This window comes from Balaenoptera musculus, chromosome 9 (assembly GCF_009873245.2).
Source record: "Balaenoptera musculus isolate JJ_BM4_2016_0621 chromosome 9, mBalMus1.pri.v3, whole genome shotgun sequence".
Lineage (NCBI taxonomy): Eukaryota > Metazoa > Chordata > Mammalia > Artiodactyla > Balaenopteridae > Balaenoptera > Balaenoptera musculus.
This window is the reverse complement of record NC_045793.1, coordinates 77671515-77697248: the sequence shown is the minus strand read 5'-3', so window position 1 is coordinate 77697248 and position 25734 is coordinate 77671515. Positions and strand designations below refer to the sequence as shown.

The window sequence follows — 25734 nt, the reverse complement described above, 5'->3', positions numbered from 1 at the left end:
CCACCACAATGAGAAGCCTGCGCACTGCAATGAAGAGTAGCCCCCGCTCGCCACAACTAGAGAAAGCCTGCATGCAGCAACAAAAACCCAACGCAGCCAAAAATAAATAAATTAAATTTAAAAAAAAAAAGCTACAGCAATTAAAATAGTAAATTCCGGGGGAAGCTATCACGTGAAAAGACAATTTGATCAATAGAACCATATAGAGAGTCCAGAAATAGACGTAAAACATTTAAGAATTAGTATGATAGTATGAATAAATATGCTTTGTCTCTCCGTAGAGAAAAGGTGGACTATGGAGCCAATTTCATAGCCGCCTGGAAAAAAATAATGTGGTCTTTCTTCTTCAGTCCTTACTCTAAAATAACCAGATGAAGCAATTGTGTTTAAATAAATATAAAAGAGTTACACCATAAAAAGAGAGAGAGACTAGAGCATAACTACTGGACAACATTTAAGACTGTTCTTTGATTTTTAGCATATGGGCCCCAAAGAAACATTCATAAATATTTACTGATTTACTGATACGGAAGCTGCATGGCTTTGTCCATGTATGATGAGGCCCAGAGGAAACACTTTGATCAACCTAATTATATTCATGATACTAACAGTGACTGGGTTATCATGATGATTATAATGGGTTGATGCTATATCAACTTAAGAAAAAACAGAGGGGGGCTTCCCTGGTGGCGCAGTGGTTGAGAGTCTGCCTGCCAACGCAGGGGACACGGGTTTGAGCCCTGGTCTGGGAAGCTCCCACATGCCGCGGAGCAACTAGGCCCGTGAGCCACAACTACTGAGTCTGCGCGTCTGGAGCCTGTGCTCCGCAACAAGAGAGGCCGCGATAGTGAGAGGCCCGCGCACCGCGATGAAGAGTGGCCCCCGCTTGCTGCAACTGGAGAGAGTCCTCGCACAGAAACTAAGACCCAACACAGCCAAAAATTAAAAAAATTAAAAAAATTTTAAAAAACCCAGAGGAATCGGAGTCAGACTTGCGAGTAAATGACTGGTGTGCAGGAGAAACAAAGTGGGCAAAGTTGCTAATTTCAAAATTAGCAACTGTCACCCTTGACCGAGATTCTTTGGCCAGAGTAGAGGAGATCTGACACAAAGGGCTATTTTCAAAGGGCTATTTTCAAACACCCCAGTGATGACAAAACATTGGCAAATAAATACCCTAGATTCAAGGACACCAACTATTAAGAAATTTGGAACTTCTACTAATTTTGGATGTGTAGGAATGAAAGGCAGGCCCAAACAAAGGAAGTACTATTCCATGAGCCCTTCTGGAACTTCTGGGAAAAAAAGCATAAAATGAAACTTTTGGCGATCATTTCATTAAATCACTACTCTGGTTCTTTTCTTGCCCCTCCAGTATGGAAACACTATGAGTAGGAGAGTGTGTGTAGGTATGAAACTTTGTGATTATTGACTTTCTTTAAAAAATCAAAATACCAAGTCTGCTTTTCTATTCTTCTTTAAGACCTTATATTGGAAAAACCTATTATTTATTTTGATGAATAGCTGCTATCTATTGAGCCAAAAGCAGAAATGGTCATTAATAATTTTTTTAATGTAGACATGTATTATCTCAATGAGCTAGGCCATGGTAATCAATTCAGTAAAAATTTATTTAGGCTTTACTATGGGCAAAGCACTGGAGTAGGTGTTATAGAGACACAAACATGAACCATTTATTAATCTGTCTTTTAGGGGGTTTATTCTTTCTAAGAGAGAGGAGGCATATAAATAAATAGCTAACTACAATAGCTTGGTGCCACAAGAGGTATTGATAAATGTATAAAGGATCCACAAAAGGAAAATATTATTCTTCCAGGCTAGGTAATCAGGGAGGAAAAACAATAACTATAATAGTAGTATATCCTTATGCTCCTCAGAGGAAAAATAATTAATTACAAAATTCAACTTTTCATTGTTAAAAGAGAGGTGGTATATAAATAGATGGACCAGCCAATTGACTGACTAGTATCATTGGGGGGAGTACAATAATGAAGGATTTCCCTTTTAAAGACATAGTTTATTGTCTGCAAAATATATCCGTTTAGTTATCTTGCAATGTATGGAGTCAATTGGGTAGATTATAAACTATTTGTAGCAACTACGGTAGATAAAACATGGTCACAAACACTTTGCAGCTACTCCCTTTCAGAGGTGGAGTCTATTTTTCCACCTCGTCAAATCTGGGCAGGCCTTGTGACTTGCTTTGACCAAACAATATGAAGGAATTAATGCTTGTGCAATTTCTGAAGCATAGACTTCAAGAGGCCTTATAGCTTGTGTGTTTGCCATCTTTGAAAGCTACCTGGAAAGGAAGCTTGTCTAGTCTACTTGAGGATGAGAAGCCTGCTGGAGGAGAACCAAGCTGCCTCAGGCAACAGCCATCACCAATTACCAGGCACATGAGTGAGGCCATCTTGAACATTCCAGCCCAGCTGACCCTGAGCTGAGAGTAGCTGCCTGGGGAGACTAGGCAAAACCAATAGAGGAGCCACACCAGCCAACCCACTACGTGCTGGATTAAGGCAACTGATACGGAAATTGGTAATTAGACTGGGATGCTACTGTAACAAAACCCTAAACATGTGACATTGGCTTTGGGACTGGGATCTGAGTGGCAGGCAGTGGCTAGAAGGGAGGTGATAATACTGTTAGTGGAGACTGGAAGTAAGGAAATTGCTATTGGAGGCTGGAAAGACAGTGACCTGTGTTACGTAACCTTAGAATAACTGGAAAAACTGTTCCCTGTAGTAACTTGGAAGAAAGATATTTTATCTAATGAACTTGTACATCTGGCTAAGGAGATTCCAGAGGTCTCTAAACAGAATGTTGAAAGTGCCAGGCTGTATATGATAAGGTATGAGAAGAGAATGATGAGCTAAAGAAGAAGCCATTTGGTTTGCAAGGTGAATTTAGAGGCTACAAAGAAGACCCAGTACTTGCTGGGTTGGAAAATGAATTGTTAATCATCCAATCAAATGAGACCAAAGATCAAATCAGGGTGTAGGTGTAAGATTTTTTTGTTAAAATCTCTGAAAAATTTAAGGCAAATTCTAGGAGACACTCTGCTACATAAAAGGGCTTCTAAGGCTCTAAAGCGTTTTCTAATGGCAGCTTCATATACAGCCCAAAGTAGAGAGAGGTTTGCCCCCCCAAAAAATTAAAGATGTAACTTTTGGGCCTTAAGCAAACTACAGTCAAATTTTAAGCAAACTCACAAAGTCTTTAAGAGAGTCCATCAGCTTGGACTAAAAGAGACTGAGAAAATTAAAAATGTAAAGAGGCCCCTGGGTCTCAAATTTCTATGAGCAGAAAGCATGCTGAGAAAGTTACTTAGCTGCAGACATGGGCCATTTCTTATGGAAAAGGAAAGAGCTCTCAGAGGGAGAATCTGAGAGCCCAGAGGTTGAAGCCCCAAACCAAGCAGAAAAAGTGCACTAGGGGACCCATTCTACTAAGGGTAGAATTGAGCCTTAATCAAGGAACGTTTCCTTTCCTTGGAGCAGTGGGGTAATTGGCAACATGCATCTGACTGCGTTTCAAAATTGCTATGGAGCAGTAACTGCTATGTGCTTCCTGTTTTCCTTTTTGAATAGGAGTGTCTGTTATAATTAGCCTGTCCCTGCCTCACCATTACATGGTGGGTATATGTGTGGAAGATAATGTCTCTTTAGTTCATAGTTCTCTGGATCAAGATGAGCTTAACATGAAGAATCTCATCCATATCTGGACCACATTCACGTCTTCAGATACTGACTTTGAGCCTGATCTCATAACTGTATGAAAATTTTGAGGGTCTTGGGAAGAGGTGGATTTATTTTGCACTTGGGAGAAATGTAAATAATTGTGGCAGAGAGTGTGCTGTGGAAGATTAAATATGGTCACAGATCCTTTACAGCTCACCCATCAAGAATCTATTTCCTCACTCCTTCAATCTGGGCTAGCCTTGTGACTTTCTGTGACCAATAGAATGTGGTGAAAGTGACATCGTGTGAGTTCTGGAGTCTACGCCTCTAGACGTCTTATAGCTTCTGTCTCTGGATACACTGGACTGAGACTTCTGTGTAAAGAATCTGGGTTAGCATATTGTATGAGTGAATACTAGCATGAGTATGAGATGCCCAACCAACAGCCAGCACGTGAGTGAGGCCATCTTGGACCATTTTAGCTAAGTCAACCCTCCAGGTAAATACAGCCATATGCTCAGGTAAAAATAGCAGAAGATCCACCCAGCCAATCTACAGAAGTATTGTTTTAAGTCTGAATTTGGGTTTGTTATGCAGCAATAGGTAACTGATTCAGCAATCAATAAAATGAATAATAATCATGGTAATGGTAATCACCATAATAATTGCATTGTTTCTCATGGGCAAGGTATGTGCTAATAACTTTACATGCAGTATCTCATTTAATCTATTCAATCATCCTATGACATTATTTCTCCCCCTGCCCCCCACCCCAATTACTTCTGCAATATCTCAGGCTTAGAGGGGTTAGTTAATTTGCCCAAGGTCATGTAGCAAGAAAGAGGCAAAGCCAGGACTCCCACCTCAGCCTGTCTGGCACCACAACCTGTGCTCTTAAGCACCACCCCAAGCTGCTAATGGCTTTTCTTGGAGATTTAAAAAAACTGTGAGTGATTCGTCAGCTATTTTTAAAGTCAATATGTAAAAGGTTATCAACTGAGGAGTGGGCCATAATCCTACAGAACACAAATTGCTAAAACTGAATGAAGTAACCTGTCCAAATATTAATTAAAACTTGCAAGGCTATAATTTTTGCTGACCGAATTCATATCATGAAAAACAACATCTCCAGTAATTCTGTTCATTTAGCACAGCAAGGGCTAACGTATTGAATGTTTCTATCCTACAAAGTATTGGGACATGGGTCCTAGGGCTGAATAGGACTTTTTTTTTTCACATAAATATCTCTCTTATCCTACCTAACTTTATGCTAAAAAGTCTATATATTGACACATGAATGACCATTTATGTGTTTTGAGTTAAAATTAATTGTTTAATTTATGCATGTATTATTTTTATGATTTCTTGATTTAAGTCACTTCTAATTAACTAAGCAAATACAATTCTCCTATGTATTATATTTTGGTTCCTTAATATTGAGACTTAATATACATGAAAGCAATGTAATTGACTATAAAAATTTGTGAGGAATAATTATCATAATCTTTCATTAATTATTAAATTACATTATATAAGATAAGCCAAAATATTAATCTGATAAACCAGGAAGCATGAATTAACTACAGTTTATAGCACACAAGGCAACTGTGTTTACTTAGGATTCAGGTATAAATTTTCCTGAGAAAATAAGGTTCATACAGTTCATGTCTAAAATGTACGACGATAGATACTATGTATAACTGAGTCACTTTGCTGTATACCTGAAACTAACACAACATTGTAAATCAACTATATTTCAATAAAAATCAAAAAATAAAACAAAATAAAATAGGTCAATTCAAAAAAATAAAATTTCAAGAGGCAGGTTGGATAGACTAAGTAACTTGCACATCTTATTACTAAACTTCCTCAAATCAAATATATTTATGATATTTATGTGTTTGAAACCCATTTACATGATGTCATCTGACTCTGGTTTTAATACTGTGTTGTTATTACAGATGACTTCAGCACTGACCTTGAAAGTGTCCCAAGATAAGGTTCTTCCTTTGAAGCTTTAGTTTAGTAAGGACAACAGTGAGAGATTTAGAAACTCTGAGCCGGGCCCATGAGCTCAGCAGCCTTAAAAAGTGTTGCTTATTTATATGCTTAGACAAACACGCAAGTTAAACTTTATTTCCAGAAAAGCATCCATTCATTTTCATGAATAGATAAAGACGATGTACTGCCTACAAAATAAGGCAAATATTTGAACTGCTTTTCAGCTGGACCACTGCGTAAGTAACCAGATTTTTCTTTGTACATTTTACCACAACTACTTTTGATCAAAGCCCTAGCCTATATGCAAGAAAAAAACAAAGCTAAGCGGCTCACTGCACAGGTTTGGATTAGGGCTCACTGCACCTTGGTCAAAACAAGCCAGTTAATGGGCTGCCCACCTCTCTCTGCAATGTGCCTTGCCAGAAAGGAGAAACCAAGAAAACCCCACGGGAGAGCTTCATTTGCTCTTATGTTTATGTTTTTCAACCTAGACTCGCAAAGCATTGGCAAGAATTTTCAATAACGTCTCAACTGGCTGGCCTTCAGGTGTTTAGGGTCCACTGACCTTATCCAAAGCTGCCTGTACCTCAGCTTCACTCTCAGTGTCCAGCGCTGAGGTGGCCTCATCCAGCAGCAGGATCTTGGGGTTGCGAACCAGGGCCCGAGCGATGGCGATCCTCTGCTTCTGTCCACCACTCAGCTGGGCCCCTCTCTCTCCAACCAGGGTGTCAAATTTCTACAAGAGAAAGCATGGTGGAGCTCTTGAAGTATTTCAGATAGAAAAAGCTATGGAGTCTAGAAATTCATGAAGACAACAGGGAGCTTCATTTTGACCATCGTAATGAGTCACAAATTATAATAAAATAAATAATATCGAATTCTGACAAACTACTAACATACTCTGTATAAAATTTTGTATGCTTCATGTACCAAGCTATACGCTCCAACTGGATAATTCAAGGGACTTACCTAGCAAAGTTGGACAACCTTGTACCTCAAACATTATTAGCTTGACCTTTGAAGAAAGAACTCACATGAGTTGAAATTCTCATTTCGAGGGCAACTACATTAACGGAGGCTTTACCTGTGGTAGTTTCATGATAAACTCATAGGCGTTGGCTTCCTTGACAGCTTTCTTTATTTCATCCATTGTTACATTTCCACGGCCATAACGAATATTTTCAGCAATGGTGGTAGAAAATAGCACCGGCTCCTGACTCACCACTCCAATTATTTCCCTCAGATACCTTACGTTAAACATCCTAATATCCTGCCCATCGATGGTAATCTGAAAAAACAAAATACCTCCATTGAATATTTTAAACCTTCTGATGTATAAAGCATCAAGACTCTTTAATTTGTTACCAAAAAAGCCTTAGCTAATATTTAACTTATTTCAGTGGTTAGAAATGAGAATTGGAAATAAAACAATGTGGAAGACTAGAAATAAAAAGTGTATTCTCTCTTTTGATATTTATAATCTTACATATACAGTTTTTTTATGGATGGATTATTCCCCATAAGTGATTATATATTTGGTTATACATTTTGGGCATAACTATTAGTTTTGCTTACCATTACTAAATCTGAATAAAAATGTCCCTTTACCTACCTAGTCCACATATCATTTTGATGGCATTATGATGTTTTACTGCATGTAATATACCATAATTTACTTCAGCATTTCCCCCCTGCTGAATATCTGGCTTCCTTCAAGGAACACTGAAGGACAAGCATTGTAAAAGCACAGAAATACCAGGCCGAAGAGTACGATTTATTTTTTCTTCTCCAATAACAATTGCTTAACTTATACAATGACTGGCATATGTTGGGCATTTATTATTTGCTGAATAAAGGTTGAATAAACAACCCTCTAAAAAGATTTTTAATAATTTACTATGTCAGCAGGAATATATAAATATATATCTGCTTCATTATAACTTATGAGCTTTTATCATTTTAATGTCTTTTCTAATTAATAAGTGTGGGGTGGTAGCTTATATTTATTTTAATTCACATACAATTATAAGTGAGGTTGAACATTTCTTTCAACTTTTTACAAATCTACATTTATTCTTGAAAGATTTGCATGTTCATATCCTATGATAGATTCATATTAATTTCTAAAACAGTGATTATAATAGTTTTCCCACATATATCATAAATTATTTGTTCCAATTTATTGCTTTCTTTTATTATAGTTTTACTGATTTTTACGGGGAGAGATTTAAGGAAAAACTGAATCAGTCAACTGTACCACTGGGCATTTTTTTCTATTATTTCAGCAGTAAAAAAATGGCTAAATCACAATGTGAACAGTCAATATCTCTGAGTTATAGAATTTCTGAAAACTTTTTTCCCTGCTGACATGTATTTTCTTTAAAAAATGTATTACTCCAATAATAATTTAAAAAATAAGATGTTTTCAAATGCTTATCCTCAATGGTTAGTATTTACTATGTATGTTCTTTTTAAAAAATGAATAAAACTGTTTACACTTGAACCAACCTAGAGTTTGCTTTAGGAAATGAGGATGGCCCTATGTTCCTCCTTGGTGTATCAGATTTTTCAAAGAAGGTTTGTTAATTTTATTAAAGTAAATAAATAAATAATTTGTGTATCCTAGAAAACTTTGTATTCATTCCTGCAATCTCTGTTCTATCTCAATGCCTTTTCAGGTTTTTTTGTTTTTCTTTGTAACTTGTAAACTTCTGTTTTCATTATTGTTGAATTATAATACATTTCAATGTCAGGTAAACTCAACGTCCAAAAGTTGGTGCAACTGAGGAAATTTGAATATATACTGTGGGCTCGTATTGTATTAACATTAAATTTACTGATTTTGATGATTGTTTTGTGATTACGTAAGAGAATGTCTTCTTCTCAGAAAAGGTATTCTGCTTTGCAGTACACCTGAAACTAACACAACATTGTAAATCAACTATACTCCAATAAATATAAATAAGTTAGAATTTATAACAAAATTTTTAAAGGCCAAAAAAATATTCCCTAGGCCATTACTGTTCCCCATGTCCCCAGAAGCTTCTTAGAGACTAACCCACTTTCCCCTTCAGATATTCCAACATTTAAGAAAACTCAACAGCCTTTGATGAATTTAATTACTGTCCTAAGATTTCTTGTGATCCTGAACACAAGGTTATTAATAATTGCTATATGGAATATTTTTGACCAAACTTAGTAAGTCCTCCCAGTGGTTTGGATGACTATTTTCCAGTGACTTAGTGGGTTATGAAAAGCTTAGTTGGAACAGAGGAGAGTGTTGTCTAGCTTCTTTGGCTTTTATCATCTTGAATACTTTTGTTAAAACAGCCCAAGGTTTTGTTTGTTTTTTTTTGTTTTTTTTTTTTCGGCAGGTGAGTTGTTACACACTCCTTAGCGGATTCCGACTTCCATGGCCACCGTCCTGCTGCAGCCCAAGGTTTTGAATGCATTATCCAGATGCACTACAATTCTATAGCCTTTTTACCAAAATTGGATTCACATGCAAATTTGTTACCAAACCAAACAAAGCAAAACAATTTCAAAGGGCTAACTGGTATCCAGCTTCCCACTTTGGAGAACATGGCTCTTCCCACTTACCATGCCCTCTGTGGGGTCATAGAGCCTCTGTATCAGCTGGACCACCGTGCTTTTCCCACAGCCACTGTTCCCAACCAGGGCCACCATCTGACCGCTGTCTACCTTCAAGTTGAGGGCCTTTAAGATCTATGAGGGAAAAGAGAGAAAAAGAACACACTTCACAACAAAAGCCTAAAAGGGGAGTAATCTGATTCAATTTTAGACTTGGAAAAAAAGTACCAAATAAGGGAATATAATCTAAAAAGGAAAAAAGCACATACATATCAAAATAATAGAGACTATGGATTCTTTAAGATGATTAAACAATCAGTGTGAATTAGGAATTCCTATAAACATTACTTACAATACCTTGACATCAGGTCGAGCTGGATAACAGAAATGAACATCTTTGAACTCCAAATTCCCTTTGATGTTATCTGGTTTGTGTCCTCTCTCTGAAAAACTGTCAATTTTAGGTTTCTAAATAAAACAAAATTCAATGACTATTCCATCATAGGACAAACAATTGCATTTTTAAGGAATCTGCTTCAGCAAATTCCAAAAATAGGACCCAGAATGGCATCTCAAGTTGAAGACGGTGTGTGCGTGTTTGTGTGTTTAAGGAAATATTCCTTCTCAGAAAATAGGCTTTTCTTGAAAAGTACATAAGGGATGTATTCATTTCATTTCATACGATATTTCACTTTAAGTTTCTGGCATATCCTCATAAATTTTCTAAATGGTCAAACATGCACATTCCTACAGCTGCAATAACAAAAACATACTATCATGGATATATCCAGGTATTTCAGCATTTAGTGAAAATTAGCTTATTCCTAAACAACAAATGTAATGGACTGGGTTGAGAAGATTGAACAATTGGTTAGAGCCAAGTTATTTAGGAACGATGTAAATTTTCTATATACGCAGAAGCTGAACAATTTTCTCATGACTTAGATTAATGAAATAGGAATTGCTTGGATTAAACAATCACATTTCAGTTACCTAGTTTGCATTTTCTCTGTGTAAATGCAGTGACATACTTATGTCAAAATGATTTTCTTTATTTCACTGCAGTCAGTACAACTTATGCAATATAGTTGATTCAAAATTATATCATACGCACAGGGATCTTTTTTTTTTTTTTTTTGACAGGGGGCAACCCACAGCAAAGCATACTATCAATTTTGGTCCCACCAGTAATTTTTTCCATCCACTCATCCTGTATACAAATCATAATATTCTTAGTCTGGCTACAAAATGAAAGAGAAAAGGTGGAAAACTAGGAAGACAAACATCTTTGCTTTGAACTCTAATAATAACACACTAGTGCAGATGTACTTTCCCAAAATGAGATCAATGCTATTTGATTATTTAAAGATAAACTTTCAGAAATATTAATAAGAGGCATTTGATTTCATTCATTACTAAGGAGAGGTTGTTCACTTGGCATAATTTTCACTCGACATTTAACCGAAAGCCAGATTTAATTAGCCAGACCTCAAAGAATTTTTCAGCATTAAAATAATAAATGACTCACATTATCAATAATAGCAAAGATCGCATATGCTGCTCCTCTTGCATTGGCAAAAGCATCAATACAAGGAGCAGCCTGTCCAATGCTGAAGGCTCCGATCATGATTGAGAAAAAGACCTGAGCAAAAAGAACACAAGGAAAAGTTATAAGTCCTGTTCTGGAGTCCACCATCATCTCAAATATGATTTGTGTGGAACATATACTACCCAAAGGATCGAGATTAGGTTTATCCCTTTAAAATTTTTTTGGCAAAAGAGTACAATTTACAAGGTTACTATAGCATTTTATTGCACGAATGGGTTTCTTCAATCTCAAAAATATTTTTTTTGCCTAGCTTGCCAAACTATCTGTTGCTCTTCTCCTAGACTTAGACAAAGTCAGAAAGATTTTTCAAACCTATTTCCTTGATTCTGAAGCTATTGCCACCAGAGGAAAACATTTTCCATCAGTATTATTTTTCAGTCCTATATGATTTTCTCTAACTATGCATGGAATTACACAGAATGTTCAAGATAAAACAGATTTTGGCCCCAAGAAATTTTCCTTAAAAAGTACTATGTTATGTATTAATACATATTTTGGTAAGACTTTTAATATAAAAAGTAATAGTTCACACATTATAAAACACTAAATCACACCTGTGTGCGTTGATTAATAATTCCATTATACAATTATTCTGTACTATAGCACACAAACTTAACACATTTCCCTTTATATTTTTTTCACTAGGAAAATAAATTGACATAGAAAAGTCAACACTATAGCTTCAGGAATCCAGATTATCAACAAACGTTAACTGAAGAAAACATAAATGAAGAGAAATGACTCCTTTATCTCTGGGCATGCTGAAACATCTACTTATAGTTTGTCTTTTCTCAGAAGACGGTAACAGTAACACTTCACATACCCAGAACTCAAATATCTCTCAAATATCTATCCACTATCTGCAATACAGAGAAAGACCACTAAGAGAGCAAAACCGTCTCTACCAAAAGCAATGCTATGAAGTCAATGTGCTAGAGTTCTCAGTCTTTATGCATAGGGCATCGCTGGGCTCCCTGCATCATGGGTATCATGCTGTAGCCCTACTCGGGAGAAGTCACTGTCTGCATTCTACAAATGGGGAGACCAGGCCAGAGAGGGCACACTCATCACAAAGGGTGAATGGCAGAGTCAGGATTCAACCTCCTTTCTTCAAAAAATTTAGCAAAGGAGGAAGTAAAGAGAGGTGGAGAGCTTCCGAGCTGACAACCAGAGAGGAGACCAAAAGGCGAAAACAACAGACTCAGCAATGACGAAAGCTCATCCAGCCAAACAGCCCCAAAACGTCAATGTAGTCTGAAGGTACCACCCTAGAGAACATTTTGAAATGATAAATGTTCATAATGTCCCTAAGTCATCATCAAAGGGTCAAATAGTGCTCCATGTCCTCTGTTTAGAAAGATAGGGAAGTGCAGGTTTTAAAACATGGCTAGTTGAATGGTTACGTGTTGCCCTGACCGTCACTGACGTGGAAAGAAGGTCACAATACATTGCTAGTTTATCAAACGTTTACAAAGAGGTATGCATAATACAATCCCAGTTTTGAAAGGAAAAAAAATCCACATACAGAAAATAATCTGGAAGATATACACCAAAAGTTATCATTAAGTATATATGGATTATTAGATCATAAGTAATTCTAAGTAATTTCTAATTTTTAAAATTATTCTAATTCTTTGTATAACTAGTATATATTTTTATAATCATAAAAAGGAAGCTATTTTCATTTTGTAAAAGAAAAAGAAACAAATAACTTTTCATCTTGTATTTGGATAGCTGATGTTTTATATCATGTAAATTTAACATTCTCTCATAGTATGACCTATGTATAATAATGTTTACTTTCTTATATAATGAAACTCAAAGGCAGAATGAGGATGGCGCCAATACATATTTGTTCATTCATAAATTCATTCCATTTTTTAAAATTTATATGCTCCATATGTTTCTCAATTGGTCTATCTACATGTTATGCCCTGTGTATTCTAGAAGGTCAGCTCTGCCCACAGGACAGAGCAAAGATTTACAGAATGAAAAAAGCCTATAACCATGGCTCATCCTTCAAAAAGGAGGAGAATGAAAGAAAAGAAAAGGTAGATGGATAAACAACATTTTCAGATTCTTCATAAATATTAGGAAAACAACTTACCGTCATTGCATTTCCAACAGTGTATTCTTTTGCTATAACTAGAGTGGATGCATACCAGAAGGCCAACGCATAGGACGCGTATATTAACAGGAAGGCAATGCCCATGGAAATGTTCGCCGAAATAGCTTTTTTAATTCCGACCTTTTTGGCATTTTCTAGATGTTTCTGATACCTACCAGAAAATGAGGGGGAAACATGATAATAAGAAAACAATCCATAATCTGAGCCACATTCACCTCCTTGATAGTTGGAGGTTTAAGGCACAAAGCCATAAAAGTAAGAAACCCCTGGTGAGACCCAGCTTCCTGGGAACTCAACCGATTCAGGATCGGCCAGGACTAGAACCCATCCGAGCCTTTTCTTTTTTAAAAAAAATTTATTTATTTATTTATTTTTGGCTGTGTTGGGTCTTCATTTCTGTGCGAGGGCTTTCTCCAGTTGTGGCGAGCGGGGGCCACCCTTCATCGCGGTGCGCGGGCCTCTCACTGTCGCGGCCTCTCTTGTTGCGGAGCACAGGCTCCAGACGCGCAGGCTCAGCAGTTGTGGCTCACGGGCCTACTTGCTCCACAGCACGTGGGATCTTCCCAGACCACGGCTCGAACCCATGTCCCCTGCATCGGCAGGCAGACTCTCAACCACTGCGCCACCAGGGAAGCCCTGAGCCTTTTCTTTACTGGCCTGGACCCATCTCCCTTGGTCCCTACCAGTCCCACCAATGTTCCCATAGCTGTTCCAGGATTGAACTCCCATCCCTGGGAGAACCTCACCATCCCTTCATGGCCAGCATCACAAGTCAAGGTAAAGGTGGAAGAAGAGAAACCAAGCCAAGCCAACCAGGAATGACGCCAAAATGTAAATACTATTTGGGACTCTTAAAACAGATTCTTAACACAGGCCAATTTGTCTTCTCCAGAGAAAACCCTCCTTCCACAGCCCCACTGGGTGAGGGACAGGAATTTTACATGTTTGTGTACTTATACTTGGGCTTTTGCTTTTTTGTTTTGCTTTGGTTTGGTTTTTGTTTTGGTTTGGTTTTTTTTTTTTTTTTTAATTTATTTATTTATTTATGGCTGTGTTGGGTCTTCGTTTCTGTGCGAGGGCTTTCTCTAGTTGTGGTGACCGGGGGCCACTCTTCATCGCGGTGCGCGGGCCTCTGACTATCGTGGCCTCTCTTGTTGCGGAGCACAGGCTCCAGACGCGCAGGCTCAGTAATTGTGGCTCACGGGCCCAGTTGCTCCGTGGCATGTGGGATCTTCCCAGACCAGGGCTCGAACCCGTGTCCCCTGCATTGGCAGGCAGACTCTCAGCCACTGCGCCACCAGGGAAGCCCCTTTGGTTTGGTTTTGATCAGGCTGACCTTCAACTGTCAAGCCTGGGTACAAGGTTATAAAGTGGTCACTACTTATGGGATATAGGCTCTCACTCAACTTTTCTAGATTTTAGTTTCATCACTTGTAAAATGGAGTTACTCTTTTTTTAATTGAAGATAGTTGATTGGCATTATAAAATGGAGTTACTAATCCCTACCTTGCAAGACGATTATGAGGTTGACAGATAATGATAGAAAGTTGTTAGTACAGTGCTGGCATACAGTTGGCAAAACCTGATAATTCCTATTACTATTATTATTACTATTGTTTTAGAATTTAATGTCTTCCTAAATATGGCTCTTTATTATTGTCATATTTTTGAATATTAATTAAAATTCATATTACTGCCTTCTAGGATTTGACATAAAGGTATAAATGTCTAGAATGGTTCTGTCAAATAACAACATTTTTTCCGTCAATTTCAGTTAAGCCTTCCATGCTAGATGCAAAGAGTCTATAAATTTTGATTTTGGCTCCCTAAAATCAGAAAAAAAAAATCCACTGATATACAATGAGACTTTAGAGAAAATACCACATACATTAGAGCGTTTCTATTTCTAACAAAAGACAAACAACATAATATCTTTTTCAGTTTAACCAAATAAGATGTTGAGAATTTGTTCATTTTTTTAAAATGTACGTTGCCACCAAAACTTATGTCTTTCAATTACTTAAAGCACCCTGCTCTCCAGTGTTGTTTCCTCAGTGTTGGACGATGCATACATTTAGCTGAGCTGCGTCCCTGGGGAGACAGCCAGCTCGCCATGTCCAGCACTGCTTAGTCCCAGGTGGCCCGGCCACAAGGTGCGGGCACGTCAGCCCCAACGTGACACGGGGCTCCAGGGACAGTGGTGGACATGCTGTAATTACCTTCGCTGAGGCGGCTCGCTTACTGCTGCTAATGGAGAGGCACTGATTACACTCATCCTGAGGTGCGTGGGCTGCTGTGTACAGGAAGCAGCAGTGAGAGAGAAAAAGGAAGAGTTAGAGAACCAGGCATAGGTTGGCTTTGAAGAGGGCTTAAGGAACAGAAAAATAGAAAATGAAAAAGAGGGGAGTAGGAAACCTCTGCTTTTAAGGCTGGAGAATTTCCAGAGAATTTCTCTCTCAGAGTTTTGGGTATCAGGAGTCCCATAGGATGGCAAAAGAAAATACTTCACATGGAGTCATACTTCAGCTATATTAGGGGATGTTATGATTTAAAGAAAACTGGTTGGGGCATTTAAGTAGAGCTGAGTAGCCTTTATTAGGGGGCTTTGTTCTGGCATATAGGTTTTCGCCTATCGAGTTCCTTTAGAGCAGGGGTACTCCACCTGGAATCCCTGGTTAAGGAACTTGAATGGGAAAAATTTACATATTTAATATCACTAACCTCTAACCAGAATTCAGCATTTCCTTCAGTTCTCAAGGCAGGCAACAAACTGCTGTATGGTTAGCAGTAACTGTGACTCTGTTGCCAAAAGAAATCCTAGATCATTTTCATACCACTGTTCTAATTGTTACAGATATCTTAAAGTATCTTTTAGCTGCAACCCTACTTTGAATTACAGTAAATATTTGACCCGTATTTAGTTCTTAGTATTTAATAGGTTAAGAATAGAGATATGTAATTACCACATCACAATTTTAAAATGTTTTGATAACTGTACTTCACTATAATTGGTTTCCTTTGTAATCCTACGTATTTTGTTTTATGCATTTAAAATCATTACTTTAAATTTTTTTTAAAAATTATTATTATTTTTAAAAAATAGTTATTTATTTATTTTTGGCTGCATTGGGTCTTTGTTGCTGCACGCGGGCTTTCTCTAGTTGCGGCAAGCGGGGGCTACTCTTTGTTGTGGTACGCGGGCTTCTCATTGCGGTGGCTTCTCTTGTTGTGGAGCGCAGGCTCTAGGCATGCGGGCTCAGTAGTTGTGGCTCGTGGGCTCAGTAGTTGTGGCTCGTGGGCTCTAGAGCGCAGGCTCAGCAGTTGTGGCGCACGGGCTTAGTTGCTCCGCGGCATGTGGGATCTTCCCAGACCAGGGCTCGAACCCGTGTCCCCTGCATTGACAGGCAGATTCTCAACCACTGCACCACCAGGGAAGCCCCTAAAATCATTATTTTATGAAGGGAGTCCATAGGTTTCATCAGACTGCCAAAGAAGTCCACGGAACATAAAAAGGTCAGAACCCTGCCGTAAAGTCTGACATTAAACTCTAGCCATCAGTAAAGGGTGCCTATATTTTGTGGGTGAGGGGTTAATATTAGGTAAAGGAAAGCAGCAGACACATATCACAAACGAATAAGTAACAAAATGTAAAAGTGGGTTCTTTGAACTAGTGGACAAAGAATGCTTCTGACCTTTTCAGCTCTCTGTTCTGGCCCCCAAAAGCTATCACAGTCCTGATGGCCCCCAGAGCCTCTTCTGCCACAGCACCTGCTTTTGCATATGCAGCTAGTTCTTTGTCACTAAATGCTGAGAGTATCTGGAAAAAAGAGAAACATTGCATGCCTTTTGTACGGGGAGAAATGTTAAAAGACAGTCTGATCAACTCTTTCACTTACTTTTTCTTCCCAAACCCTGTCCTTTATCAAACATTGTAGATATGAAGCAAACCACACTCACTGTACCCAATCCAACGGCTGTTTCCACTCCCTACAAGGGGCGCATTTGATCCGCCCTGGTGATATGCTCCCCAAGAGGAGTCGTAAGCAGCTTTTGGCAGGAGAGCGCCCTTTGCAGGAAAGAGCTCTCTGCAGGAGGCCACTTGGTCTTGTCACTAACCTTAAACCAGGCGACCCCATGCTCTACTCACCTCCGGCCCTAGCACACCTTTCAGATCTTTTGATCACACAATACTTTGCCTAACTTGTTGGTTCTTTCCATAGATCAAAGATGTAGAAATGCAGAATAAGTAATTAACAGATGACCAGATCTTTTCCCTAGCTTCCCCTTCAATAATCTCGTGAACAAACTGTGTGAACAAGATAACATCTAAAGAAAGATCACAAGAGGTCAACAAGCCTGCACGCAAGCCTGCAGGCAGTGGAGGAGGGCGATGACTCTGACCCCCTACCTCAACAATGAACTGAGGTTACTTCCCCTTTTCCATTTAAAAGCTTTCATGACTGAACAGAATCTTCAGAGATGGTTTTTGGGGGACACCAAGTCCACCATCTCCCCAGACTGCCAGCATTTCTGATTAAAAGCAACTTTCCTTTCTACCAACTTTTGCAAGTATTGATTTTTTTTAAGCGGCGAGCAGCCGGACTTGATTCGGTAACAGAGTCAGCAAAAGGAAATCCACATGTAATTCTCTAGATAGTGTTTCTGGGAATAGTGTCGAGTTCTGTATCTACTACTGTTTTTCCTCTGTTAATTGCAAAATAAACTAAAATAAAACCTTACTGCTTGGAAAGGATGCACCATCCTTTTTCTTATTGTGTCACGATTTTTAATCACTTTGAAAACCATAATTCCAGATCTACTCACGAGCATTCTACTGAATAAGATGGCTAAACAAGATGTTGCAGGAGAACAGTAAAGGAAGAATCGAAACAAAAGAGATGCCAGAGTCTACTAAGTGCATCATCAACCCCAGAATGAGCGAAAATTGCCAGTAAAGTTTCTCAACTCTGGAGTGCTGGTTGAAATAGAACAGGTTTTGTGGATTTTACTGCAAGGCAAAATTGTCAGAGTGCCATTTAACTGTCACAGGTAACAAAAATAAATAGGACAAATCTAAACTTATTTAAATGTTTTATATTCATGCAGTAGTTTGAAGGAATGTCATATTTTTAAATTATGTTTCCTGAAATAAGGACATGACCATTTATGTAATTTAAATTAGTATGACAGAAAATTTACCTAAAGTAGTAACAGTTCCAAAAACAAAATTTAACTGAGGTAATAACTGTGACATTTTGAATCACTTTAAATACAATCTTCCTTATTAGAGCACCAGATTAACAACATGCTCCTGGGTGTGGTTTCAAATGACATTTAACATGGATCTGCACAAGTACCAGAATCCTGCATACTGAAAATAACTCTGTCTGCGTGGGTTAACACACATGGAAATGCCCACGCTTCACATACCTTTGCCCAAACAGCTGTAGAGAGTCCCAGGATAGGGCTGATGGCCATTATCACAAGGGTGAGCTTCCATCCTCTGAGAAACCCTACTATGAATCCTGCAAAAAACGTGGCTATTGCTTGAAAGAACATTCCAACCTTGTCACCAATTCCTTCACTGATTTTGGAGATGTCACTAAAAAAGATCACACCTAAGTGGTTACAGGCAGGAGGTCTTCAGTCAGAAAGGTGAAGCAGACATCTAACAAACACAGAGACAGGCAACACTTGTTCAGACTCCTGCAAGCCTCTTTCACAGTCTTAGCCTCTTGAATGACATTTTTCCCCACCTAAATACCGTACAAAGGAAGAAATTCAGGATTAGTTCACGCTTCTAAGAAGTTAACATCATTAAAAGTTGATGCTATTCAATTAGTTAATCCTGTTAGAGAAACATTAGCATTTTGAACGTAGGAGTCAATTTGTTTAAAAGCAGGAGCTAGGAAGGGCATTGCAACAGGAATAGGGAAGGGCTCCTTGCTTCTACCCTTGATGATATTTTCAACCCACTCTATTCTCAGTACAGCAGCCAGTGTGATCCTTTGAAAATGGAAATCTGAACATGCTACTCCTCAGATCAAAAATGTCCAGTGGCAAAGCTGAGGCCAGCCAGGCCCTACATGCTCTGATCCTGCCTCCTCTTGGACCTCATATGCTCACTACCCTCTTGCCAGGACCTCCAGTCAGAAAAAGTTTATCATCTATCTCCCCCTGCTGGAACGTAAGCAACAAGAGGATGGAGATCTTCGTCTCATTCACTGGTATATCACAAACATCTAGAACACTGTTTGGCGCATAATAGGCCCTCAAATATTTGTTGACTAAGTGAAGAGTCAACAAGTACTAAGACAAGTCTCTTGGTGAATTCATTCAATCATTGATTCACTCATTCATCCATCTTGAGGGTCATCTTAATATCTGTCAGGCCCGTGATAAATATCTGTTTATCTCCATGAGAGATAAGTAAAGGATGTAAGCTCATTCCTCAAATACGCCTACTACATAACTAAGGCAAAAAAAACTAACAGATAAGGAAAATACACTGCGGCATAGGCTGTAATTGCTAAAGATGGCTATCAGATGATCTATTCCCAATACTCACCAAATGCTTAATCTAGGAAAAAAAATTTTTTTCATCTAAAATCTTCCTTTGACAAATTTTCACATACTTAGCAGTTAATTTCTTTATGAAAGTGTGGTGCTAACAATATACTTACTCTGTTAGCCGAGTGTTGAGTTCAGTGGTATCACTGATGTCAAACCAGCCTATTTCCTGTCGTAGAATAGCATGAAAAAACTCTTGCCTAATTTTCTTAATCTGTCGGCCAGCTGCCAAAGTCCAAAATGAAACCTGTATATAGGCAGCAACAAGAACGCCAGCACCTAATCCTGAATAATAATATGCATATCTGGAAAATAATTCAAAAGTTTCATTTAAATATAGTCTTAATCTCTTTGGGGAGAAATATTCAGAACTGGGAATTAGTAAATTTACAGACAGACAGATCACAAAGACCGTGTAGGACATTGTAACAAACACACATTAATTTTTTTCTCTTTTCTTAAATTATAAGAGGATAATGGCAAATCTATCCACTTGAATTATCAGCCAAAGGTAAAATAAAGTTTTGTGGTTAACTGCAAAAAATATAATGGTGTTCATGAACCATGTTTAAACTGATATTGACAGTTTGTAAACACAATTTGACTCTTTCACAATTCATATTCTAGACTTGCATATCTTACTGTACTGAAAAAGTGCACCACGTTGCAAATACAGGACTAAACAGACTGAGCATGCAAAATGGTTCTTAGTATAAGTTTTCCCGTATTGTTTACACAAAGAACAAAAAACCCTGTTCCTAATTGGCAGAAGTTGAAAGGTGTTTTAAAAATAGAATGCTAAAATGTCATGAATTCAAACCAATTTCGAGTAAAGTCTTAACTAAATTAGAGGAAAGTTAGTATCTTTATTTTTTTTTAATTTAATTAATTTATTTTTATTTTTATTTTTTTGGGCACGCCCCGCAGCATGTGGCATCTTAGCTCCTCTACCAGGGATGGAAATTGTGCCCCCTGCTTCGGAAGTGCGAAGTCTTAACCACAGGACCACAAGGGAAGTCCCAAAAGTTAGTATCTTTAAAAGTAATAAATTCAATTTCAATACTCTCAAATATATTTTCTATATCATTTTACAAACTGTTTCCAGATAGAAGCCTTTCAGGCCTGCTATGGCAAACAGACGGTATTCATTTACGTCAGCAGCATTAACTGATAAGTAAACATACAAACGTTATGTGACAGGCTTTTGGGATTTCTACGAAGAAGGCTGAATGAGGGGAAAAATGCCATAAATGACATTACTGGATCAACGGACAAAATTGGAATACAGATGGTAGATTGGATCAAAGTGTTGTATCAATATTAAATGTACTGAGGTTGATACGCGTACTGTGGTTGTAAGGAGAATGTCCTATTCTTAGGGGCCATGCTGAAGTATTTATGAGTAAAGGGTCATACTCTGTGCAGCTTATTTAAATGGCAGGGGAGGGGGAATAAATGAAAACAATAGGTTAAAGAGTCTAAAGCGTATATAGGGACTCTTTGTACATTCTTAAAACTATTCGTAAGTTTGAAATTGTTTTCAAATAAAATGTTTTTTAAAAGTACACCATAAAGAAGTACATATGTATATATACATATATTAGCCAATTACCTAGTCATTTCTTCTTCCAGAATTCTGGTTGGATTTAGCATTAACAAGGAAAAATTCACTAAATAAAAACAAAACAAAACAAAAATAAGACATTTTTGAAAGGCACTGCCAGGTTTTAAAAATCTTTTTTCTCTTTCCTTTTCACTCTCAAGTCACTCTTGTCATTTGACTCATGGAAAGGGCCCAAGGGTTTAGGTGCATTTAGGGTCCAGCTGGGGGAAGTTAAGCCCTCCCAGGTTCAGCCCCCTTCCTAGAGGTCTTGGGCCTTTAAGCAAAGCAGCTTCCTAAGGCAGCAGAGAGGAGTTGATGAAGGGCATACAGAAGGCAGAGGAGGAAAAAAGAAATGGTCCACATAGAAGACACAAGATTTAAGGGGCACTTTTTTTCTTAGAGGCGCAAAGCACTTTCCAGATACTTGCTTCTTTTGATTTTACTTTACTATATGTGTGTGTTTTCCCTTACATGCTTCCTCACGACATAAGTAATAGAAAGGCTGAATTACATTCATTGCAAAGAAAGAAAAATTAAAGAAAAGAAAGATAGCTGAGTTGCTCAAAGACAAGTCAGTGGATCACTGGCGATCAGTCACCATCCTGCATTCCCTGTCCTGGTTATCAGCAGTCCTGTATTTTGGTATTTTTAAAGCAGTATTAACTGGAAGGAAATTGTCTTTTAATTTGAACTAATTTGATAAAAATGTCCATGTGCCTTTTCTGGTTTACATGTTTTAGTAATAGCTAGGATTTATTGAGCATTTATTATATGCCAGGCATTGTTCTGAACACTTTACATGCATTACTTCGTTTAAGTTTCACAGCAACTCTATGAGGTAGGACTCTTTCATAAATTCCCATTTTACAGATGAAGAAATTGAAGCACAGGGAGATAACGTAACTTACCCAAAGTCACACAGCTAGCAAGTAGGCTGAGAGTCCTAACACTATACCATACAGCTCCTGACACTATACTACACTGATTGATTCATGTGGTAATGACTTATTTTCACTTTTTCAAAAACACAAAGTGAAAAAATAAAAAGAAAGCAGCCCATATCTACTGCGTTCACAAAATAATAGGATAAAATGTCACCAAAGCATTGATGAGAAAACACACCAGGGTAGGCATTTCCCATTTACCATGATGCCAGGAGAGAAACTAGCCTTTGTTTTAGCCTTAGATCATGTTTTCTGGGTGCTGTGTTATCATTCTTATCTTCCTCCAAAGGAAAATACGGTAGAAATTTATTTTAAACTACTGTCAGGATCAATTACCAGGCATGTGGCCCTGATGGTGGCATAATTTTTCCCTCAGGGTTGTTCTTTCTACGGATGTTCATAGTGAAGTGTTTCTACTTATTAATCTAGCTCTTTATCAGCTACTAGATCCTTGAGGAATCAGACCGTATTTTACTTCTGTTCTTATCCGTTCAGTTTTGCATGCTCATTTCCCTCCTGAGTTCATAAATCTGACACCTTTGATATGCCACATTGGAACCGTGTTTCGAATTAGAGGCAGACAAGCTATCCTAAAGCTGTGGTATTTGTAGAAACCATTGTTCAAAACCACAGGAAACCTGCAGATATATGTGTACCTGGCTATTTTTTCCCCCTGAACATAGAAATCAGGTGAAATCCTAAAATGAGTTTTACTCTCCTCCAACACCAATATTGCAACTCAGATTGACCCTCCCTCCTAGGAAATAAGAATCTACAAACATTCCAAGTTTGACCTGCTCCTTTCTCAGAGTCCCAGGCCAAGAATGGCAATCTAATTCTGGGTTAGTAACCGTAGGAGCCCCAAAGCCCTCAGGAAACCAAGAGTTTCTGCTGCCTGATGACAAAGGTGAGGCAAATGTGTGTTGATGTCTCGTTCCTGGAAGAGTCATGGAATGAAATCTGGAATTCTAGACCTGGAAATCTCATGGAATTAGATCTGGAAAGGGCCTCAACCTGGTCTTCTCAGATGCTACGTATTAGGCTTCAGTCTCCTAAACAGTCTTTAAGCAGTTACGTGGTTGAACGCTTCACAATGCTGTCTGCCTGTTAGAATCCCATGGGGAGCGTGAAAAAATACAGATGCCCAGACTCCATCCAAGACCAGCTGAATCAGAACCTCTGGCTGAGTCTAGATCATAATTCTAAAAACTGTCCCCAACTGATTCTAATGTTCCAGGATGGAGAACTCCTACTCTAGCCTGCCTGAATGCCTCCCATAATGAGGAAACGGGGAATTCTAGAAGCCGCCTATTCATTTTAGAGAGCGCCCATATAATTCATCCATTTTATAGATGGGGAAACAGAATCTTAGAGTGGCTGTTTCATTTCCAAGTTCTTACAACTAGTTTTCCCCCAATATTTATGTTCCAGACACTTGACATAAATTGCCTCATTTAATTCTATCAGTAGGTCTACCTTTCAAAGGTGAGAACAGTAGGGATTATAGAGGTTAAGTAATTTGCCCAAAGTCATAAGCTGGTAAGGGCCTAAATAATAAACATATACCTTAAGGATTACATGGGGAGACATTACATAAGGTCACTTTGAGTCTCAAAGTAAATCAATGTCTGCCTTCCTTGATTCTGCCCAGCACTTCTTTTATTATATAGAAACACTCAGCACAGGACAGAGTTGGTGCATGTCCAGGCAGCTTTGGTAGTGTGGGTAATTAATTAAGGTAACTGGGGCTCAAAACTGCCTTTTCCTCTCATCTATGTGGCAAAGGGCACGCAGGGTACATCGATTTCTCCACAGAATCTCCTACATTATTACAGTCACATAGACTTGGCATAAAATATCAGGTTCCTAATACTCTGCAGAAAAACTGTTTCCTATGACTCCATTCTTAAGGTTTGGACGAGGAATGTTTTATGCATAGTTTCCGCACAACCAAGTCATTGTGAGGGAAGAGCCTTGTCACGGAGCCTTTATTCTGTTGACAAGGATGGGCTCTGTTCACAGTAAGTCACTGTCAGGCCCTCTTGTAATTTAAACCTTTTTTTCTTCTAACATTCCCTTCTCATTTGGCTCCCATTTAGTCTAGCTGTCCAAGAATCCAACAATTCTAAAGAATAGACTCTAAATAAACATCATCTCTCTGAGATGAGCCAGCCAGCTCTGCTAAGTACAGCTGAATACTCTATCTACTCTCAATCCCCAGGATATTTGCTAAACTCTACAAATGTAAACATACCAATGAGCTCTCTGAGTATGAAATGTAACAATTTCGTCTTCTCCAAAGAGGCACGGGAATATTATTTGTACACACTACTAAAGAGTGGACATTGGAATTAATAACATCTGAGGGACTTCCCATTCCAAACCCTCCAAGACAGCTAATATGCCTAGTGACAAATGTGGCCGTAGAGGACCAAGTGTCATTTAATTTGGAGGCCACTGAAACTGAGTTGGCAACTGGGGTGAGTTTATCACTCCAGCTATTACAGGTCTGTAAGTGACTTGCTCGTGCCATTCCCCAGAGAGACCTTGAATTTAGCCCTGGGCACAGTACATGGCACCTGTCTGCCATTCCAGCTTCAAAGCGATACGGTTGCATAATTAGAAACACAGAAAAGACAAGCAAACTGCTCCAAATAAGAAAGTTGTGGAATTACTCTGGTGTTAGCAAAAACAAAAATAGGACGAATAAAACCGAACCAAATGCCAACTCCCCTGTGATAAGAGCACTGCATCAGATTTTTTAAAAAATTTAATTGTGATAATATACACAAAACCATCTTAACCATTTTAAGTGTAGAGTTAAGTAGTGTTAAATATATTCACGCTGTTGTACAACCAATCTCCAGAACTTTTTCATCTTCCCCCAACTGAAACTATGCCCATTAAACAACAACTCCCCATTTTCTCCTCCCCCACGCCTGCTACCACTATCTTACTTTCTGTTTCTATGAATTTGGCTACTATAGACACCTCATATAAGCGGAATAATACAATAATTGTCTTTTTGTGACAGGCTTTTTTTCACTTAACATAATGTCCTCAAGGTTCATCCATGTTGTAGCAGGTGTCTGAACTTCCTTATTAAGGCTGAATAATATTCCCTTGTATGTATATAACACATTTTGTTTATCCACTCATTTGTTAATCTGATTTTTTAAAATCCTGAGTTGAAACCAATTTTTTATTGATGTTCAAATATAGGCATCATCCTACTGTATGTGTGTGTGTGTGTCTTATAGATCTATAGATCTTATAAGAAGTAAAAGGAAAACAAATAGAAAATTCCTCATTTCCTTGAAGGCTTTTTAAACTATCCTATCTTACTCCAATTTTACCTTTATGGTGTTTGTGTTGAAGTTTTGGCCACTGGTCAAGCACAAGTAATCCATTTAAAACTTTCCCAAACACATTTTTTTAAAGGAGAAAGCTATTTACATTGGCAGTATAATGTATATGGGCATGAGCATGGCTGGGATGGCAGAGAGACCTGAATTCTGCCCTAATACTGTATAATTTTGGACAAGCCTCAGTGTCTTCATGTGTCACAGAAAATAATATTACCT

The 25734-nt window shown here is 38.2% G+C and overlaps 1 protein-coding gene across 8 annotated transcripts in view; it reads right to left on the bottom strand.

The window, feature by feature from the left end:
- The window catches only part of ABCB4 (ATP binding cassette subfamily B member 4), a 93793-nt gene that overhangs the window by 46961 nt on the left and 21098 nt on the right, over positions 1-25734 (bottom strand). For 5 of the 8 annotated variants that reach the window (XM_036863801.1, XM_036863800.1, XM_036863802.1 and 2 more), the window contains exons 4-13: positions 21216-21273; positions 19717-19908; positions 18464-18635; positions 16726-16850; positions 13013-13184; positions 10825-10938; positions 9654-9764; positions 9306-9431; positions 6790-6993; positions 6271-6441 (exon numbers count right to left, since the gene is read on the bottom strand). In XM_036863801.1, the coding sequence (XP_036719696.1) occupies positions 6271-6441; positions 6790-6993; positions 9306-9431; positions 9654-9764; positions 10825-10938; positions 13013-13184; positions 16726-16850; positions 18464-18635; positions 19717-19908; positions 21216-21273 (1445 nt within the window). Of the gene's footprint in view, positions 1-6270; positions 6442-6789; positions 6994-9305; positions 9432-9648; positions 9765-10824; positions 10939-13012; positions 13185-16725; positions 16851-18463; positions 18636-19716; positions 19909-21215; positions 21274-25734 lie in introns of those variants that run through there. The other 3 variants (XM_036863803.1, XM_036863804.1, XM_036863805.1) reach the window with 3 other exon arrangements.